The following is a 6,127-nucleotide window of genomic DNA, read 5'->3' on the forward strand; positions in this document are numbered from 1 at the left end:
CGCTATGGGTCGGAACCGACTCGACGGCACTTAACAACAACAACAACATCCCAGAATATAGAAGAGTGGGAAACTTAATACATTTTACAAAGCAAGCATAACCCTCATATCAAAACCAGGGAAGAACATCACTAAAAAATAAAGTTACAGACCAATATCCCTCATGAAAATAACTTCAAAAACTCTCAACAAAATTCTAGTCAATAAAATTCAACAACGTATCAAAAAAATAATACATCATGACCAAGCAGGATTCATACTAGGATGAAAGGATGGCTCAATATTACAAAAATGACATAATTCCCCACATAAATTTAAAAAAAAAAGAACAAAAACCATGATTATATTGATTGATGCAGAAAAAGGATTTGACAAAATCCAGCACCCATTCCTAATTAAAAACACTAAACAAAGCAGGAACAGAAGGAAAATCCCTCAACATAATTAAGAACATACATACAAAACCAACAGTCAACATCACTTATCAATGGGGGAGAAACTGAAAGCATTCCCTTAGCGAACAGGAATCAACAAGGCTGCCCATTATCACCACTCCTATTCAACATTGTGTTGGAAGTCTTAGCCGGAGCTATAAAGCAAGAAAGGAGACTAAAGGTATCCAAGTTGGCAAAGAAGTAAAACTCTCTCTGTAGACAATACAATCCTATACATAGAAAATCCCAAAGACACAGCAAAAAAAAAAAACAAAACAAAAAACTATTGGAAATCTCTGGAAGATTCAACAAAGTGGCTGATGAAGAAGTCTGATAAAAGAAGCAAGCGTAAATTGCTACAACCTGATCAATCAGACCCTTGATTATGGATGAGGCTGCTCAAAACTCCATCCAAATAGGGGAGGAATCTCTAGATCAAGGATAGAGCATGTCTCCTCAGTACAATGGGCTGATTGGGAAGGGCACCTTAGACTTCAGCTACCAAAACTGAAGGGATACAAAGGCACAAAGTGGCTGGCTTACAAATTTTCATGAGAGTGCTAAAACAGAAACTCAACTGAATAATCTCCCTCCTGTCCAATTAGGTCTGGTAATGACGGGAGTAAGACTTTATGATACAATTGAGAGTAATTATTTTCAACTCTAATGGTGATTGTCACACTATAAATGTAGAAGAGGTGCAACTAAAAGGGGAAGTAGTTAATCTCTCATCTCAGGAACAGGGGACCCTAGGACCATTAAGAGGGAAGAACATGAGAGAAGCGAGGAATCCTAACTAGAAAAGCAGAGACAACAGAGATGGGGGCAGAGGCGATGGCATAGAGAGACAGAGCAGTGGACTGCAGGCCCATGGACTGAGAAAAGCAGCTAACAGGAGACTGGCTTACAAAGTGTGTCCTTTGGGCATTTAAATAAATCTATAGCGTAGTGGTTGCGAATTGGGCTGCGAGCCGCAAGGTCAGCAGTTCGAAACTACCAGCTGTTCCGCGGGAGAAAAGATGAGGCTTTCTGCTCCCGTAAAGATTTACAGCCTCGGAAACCCTAGGCAGGGTCGCTATGAGTCGGAATTGACTCCAAGGCACATAACAACAACAACAACAACAACAACAACAACATTTACAATGTGGTATGTGTACTCCAAAAAACAAAAAAGGTAATAGGGGTAAATACTGTTGGCTAAGGATGCATGGAGGGTACTGTAATTACAATGATATGCTGAATGTAAAAACGGTGGTCTGTTCTCAATATACAATAAAAGCTTTTTTACAAAAATCATACGTAATCTTTAATAAATTAAATTTAAATAGCCACACAGAGGCTACCCTCCAGGACAGGGCAGGGCCGAGCTAGAATACATATACATATAACCTGGCTCTTCCAGCTACACAGCATGCTTACCGCTTCTTATAATTTTCCTAGGAGAGTCCTATCACTGACCACTATGACTTCATATCTAAAATTTGGCTGGCAAAAAAAAAAACAACAACACATAAATAATTTAATAACAAAGTTGTTAAGCGCCGATTCACAATGACCCTACATGGGATTTCTGAGGTTGTAAATCTTTTCAGGAGCAGAAAGCCTCATTTTTCTCCCAAGGCGGGCTCAAACTGCCTACCTTGTGGTTCACAGTCTAATGCGTATCCTATAGAGCCACTGCGCGCCCATAAACAATCATAAAATACCAGTAATAAAATCTTAATAAAACATTCTCTGTTAAATACTCTATTTTCTACATTGGGGAATTAAGTAAACTATCAGTTTATGCAGTGAAATTGCAGAAGCAAAAAAGGTCTGATTCGTCCTACTTCCACTTGTCGGGAAGGGTGATGTGATAGAAAGAAAGCAATCTTTTGAGTGTTGAGATTATGAAGTTCCGAAATGGCTTCTCCATTTGGTCACATAACATTCTCTTTCCAGTTCTCGGAACTGGAAATAAATAAATTCTCACTAATAAATTCTCACGTATCCAACACCTCTGCCTTCACAGAGGCTGCTCTGTGATTTGCTAGTTTTGATGGAGAGCACTAAGTGCCAGGCACCAGGCTAAACAAGCACTACACACACATTAAGTCACTTCATTGTCACGGCTGCCCTTCGGGCACCAGGAGGCTAAAGAACTTTGTCCAAGTCACACAGCCAGACAGAAGCAACAGAAGCAAAGCTGGGACTCGAACCCAGATGTGCTAAGTATAGCGCTAACAGCCTGAAAGCTGGAAAAACCATAAAGGAAAAGCAACATTGGCTATGAAAGCGTGACTCGTTTCCCCTGGGTAGCAAAGCAGCGAGGGGGCTGAACAAACTGCGCGGGGTTCCAACCCCGCTCCCCATTCGTGACCCGGGGTACCAGTGACACTTACTTCTCGATCTCCAGCGCTGCCACCTTCCGCTTTTCGTACAGCTTGTCATTGAGGGCGCGCACGATGTTGGGCGTCAGCGGCGTTAAGTCCTTCTCCGTGTTCATTGTAACAGGTTGGGGCGTGCCCCGGTACCCCAAGACTCCTCAGCCCGCGGCCGCCCGAGCAGCGTCGTGGCCAGTGGAGTCTGCGGCTCCGCGCTGCCTCCGGCACCGGCTCATGGGCCACGCCGCCCCGGGCCCTCTTGCTTCGCTTTTTGCCGCGCGCCGCCTTAGAACTCTAGCCCGAACCCCGCCCCTGCAAACCTGCTCCCGGCTGCCTAACGGCTCACGCGACCAGCTCCTGCCCGGCGCCTGTCGTGCTCAAGGCACAGCGGCCATGTTATTCATATCACATGATTCCGCAGCAGCTTCCGCCTTCCGGTGCCAGGGCCCGATCCTCGCCAGCCACGCCACGCCCCTAAAGACCTCACCCACTTTCCCACACGCGCCTCCTCTCCGCCCCGGTAGCTTTGCGTGCGACGTGAGACGTACTTTACCGCTCGTATTACGCTCGGCGGCCGGCGGCCCACTGCAAATTGGAGTTTGCCACAATTAGCATCGCATATGGAAATGGTGGTTACGAATTGGGCAGCAAACTTTAAGGTCAGCGGTTCGAAACTACCAGCCGCTCCGCGGGAGAAAGATGAGGCTTTCTACTCCCGTAAAGATTTACACCTTCGGAAACCCTGTACAGGGTCGCTATGGATCGGAACTGACTCGACGGCACTTAACAACAACAACAACATGGAACTCTGGTAGCATAGTGGTTACGAATCGGGCTGCTAACCTTTAGGTCAGCAGTTCGAAACTATCAGCTGTTCCTCGGGAGACAGATGAGGCTTTCTGCTCCCGTAAAGATTTACGCGGAAACCCTGTGCAGGGTCACTATGAGTCGGAACCGATTCCATGGCACATAACAGCATTCAGCACACTTAGCGTAATATATTAAATACATTTCAAATCCTTTATTAATTCAGTACTAGCTGCCAGTCAATTATTCTATGTGCCAATGTTCCCCAAATGGAATAAAGCCATCACAGTTTTCACCATATCCTAGCCGCTTATACTATTTTTCTATGTAATATTTTTCTGGAATCAACTGAAAGGAAAAGCACTGAATTCTTACTTTAGCCTTGTTTCTGCCATAAAATTATGGGTTTGCAGAGCTAGTTAGTATGTTGTTAGTGTCAGCTGGTTCCGACTTAAGGTGGTGGTGTGCTGTGGAGTCAGTTCCGACTCAGCGACCCTGTGCCGGGATTCCGAGGCTGTAAATCTTTACGGGAGCAGAAAGCCTCATCTTTCTCCCGAAGAACCACTGGTAGTTCCAAAAGCACAAGTCCTGGGGTGTCGCTGTGGGACAATGCACTGGACCGGCAAGATCAGATTGAACTGAAAGGTTAGCGGTTCAAGGCCAACCGACTAGACGGCACTTAACAACAGCAACATTTATTAGCCAAAGCTTCAGGTACAAACAGTAGCTGTTACCCCATCATTTGGGAATAGGGGTGTTGACTGTGTTAGGAGGGCCAGATGACAGACGGCAGAAATGCCTCCAGAGTGCATTACTGGAACAGAAACTGAAGCTCTGGAAAAAATGTAAAAAGCAATTTAAAAAAGTCCTTTTCAGGGTTTATGGTAGCAGGTCGGGGCTAAAAAGACAAGTGTCCTATTACTTGTACTGTCTTAACAAAAAATACCACACATGGGTGGCTTTAAAGAATAGCAATTATTTTCTAAGCCCCTGTGTACTGCAGAAGCTTAGAATTCTCCTGCATCTTCTAGTTTGCATGTTGTGGATTAAATTGTGTCCCCCCCACCCCATACGTACTGAAATCCCCTGTATCTGTAGATGTGACCCACTTTGGAAATAGTTCTTTTTCTGTTACGTGAATGATGTCATACCTCAAACTGAGGCTTGCTGGATCAGGACACAGCTGACTGACACTGTGAGTCAGCCGAGGACCCAGCTCAACCTATTTCAGAGATCTGACCCACAGAAACTGAGATAACAGTGTGTTGTAATTTGCTATGTTGTTGTTGTTAAGTGCCGTGGATTCAGTTTCGACTCATAGTGACCATGCATAGGGTTCCCAAGTCTTTAAATCTTTGCTGGAACAGAAAGCCTCATCTTTCTCCTTTGGAGTGGCTGGTGGGCTCAAACCTCTGACCTTTTGGTTCACAGTCCAGTGCTTATCCTATGGAGCCACTGCATCCCAATTTGCTCTGGAACCATAGAAAACGAATACACAGGCAAAACCCAAACCCAAAAAGCCCTAGTGGGGCCACGGTTACAAGCACTTGGCTGCTAATGAGAGGTCAGTGGTGGAAACCCACCAGCTGCTCTTTAGGAGAAAGATGGGGCCATCTGCTTCTGTACAGATTTACAGCACTGGCAACCTGATGGGGCAGTTCTACTCTGTACAGGGGTGGGTAACGTGTGGCCTGTGGGCCGTATAAAGCCCTAAAAATCATTTGGTCTGGCCCTGCCAAGGCGAGTGCAGTTCCAGCCATCACATTAGGAGTGAGTTAATGAAATGCTTGACCAAATATATCAAGCTAATCTTTAAACTGGTAATTCTGTATCGTCTGTAAATGACGTTATAAATTTTGGCAGAAAAAAATGTTACTCACCCCTGGAAAGGGTCACTGTGAGTCAAAATCTACTTGATGGCAATAGTTGTTTGTTTAATAATCTAAAACTCATCAAGTCATGTTGGAATTATATCTAGAAAAGTCCTTGGAAACATGTTTTTTCCCTTACTGGTGGGGTTTTCACAGCTTTTGAAACAGGTCTCAACATAATCCAGTGAATGAAGGTTTGTCCACCAACAGTCTAAAAACTGTCCCTAATAAAAAACAATTACAAACTTTATATGGAAAGGAAAAGAGACCCATGATAAGCAAAGCACTGCTTAAGAAGAAGAATAAGGTTGGAAACGTCTCACTCCCTGACTTCAAAATTTATTACACGGCTACAGTGATCAAAGGAGTCCTGGTGTGGCGCTGTGGGCTAATGCGTCAGACTGCAAAGTTGTTTGAACTGCAAGGTCGGTAGTTCAAACTCACCAGCTGCTCCTTGGAAACCCTATATAGGGTCACTATGGGTTAGAATCGACTCGATGGCACCTAACAACAACAACAACAACAGTGATCAAAACTGCTTGGTACTGGTACAATGAAAGATACACTGATCAATGGGAACAGAATGGAGAATCCAGAAATTAACCCATCCATGTACAGCCAACTGATTTTTGACAAAGTACTTAAATATATC

General features: G+C 44.4%; 1 protein-coding gene across 1 annotated transcript in view; it reads right to left on the reverse strand.

Moving 5' to 3' along the window:
- Nucleotides 1-2,919, reverse strand: part of VAC14 (Vac14 homolog (S. cerevisiae)) — a 126,950-nt gene extending 124,031 nt beyond the window's left edge. The window contains exon 1 of the mRNA XM_006860315.1: nucleotides 2,816-2,919. Coding sequence (XP_006860377.1) covers nucleotides 2,816-2,919 — 104 coding nt within the window. The remainder of the gene's footprint in view (nucleotides 1-2,815) is intronic.
- Between the last annotated feature and the right edge of the window lie 3,208 nt (nucleotides 2,920-6,127).

The sequence above is a fragment of the Chrysochloris asiatica genome, unplaced genomic scaffold (genome assembly GCF_000296735.1).
Source record: "Chrysochloris asiatica unplaced genomic scaffold, ChrAsi1.0 scaffold00037, whole genome shotgun sequence".
Taxonomy (NCBI): Eukaryota; Metazoa; Chordata; class Mammalia; order Afrosoricida; family Chrysochloridae; genus Chrysochloris; species Chrysochloris asiatica.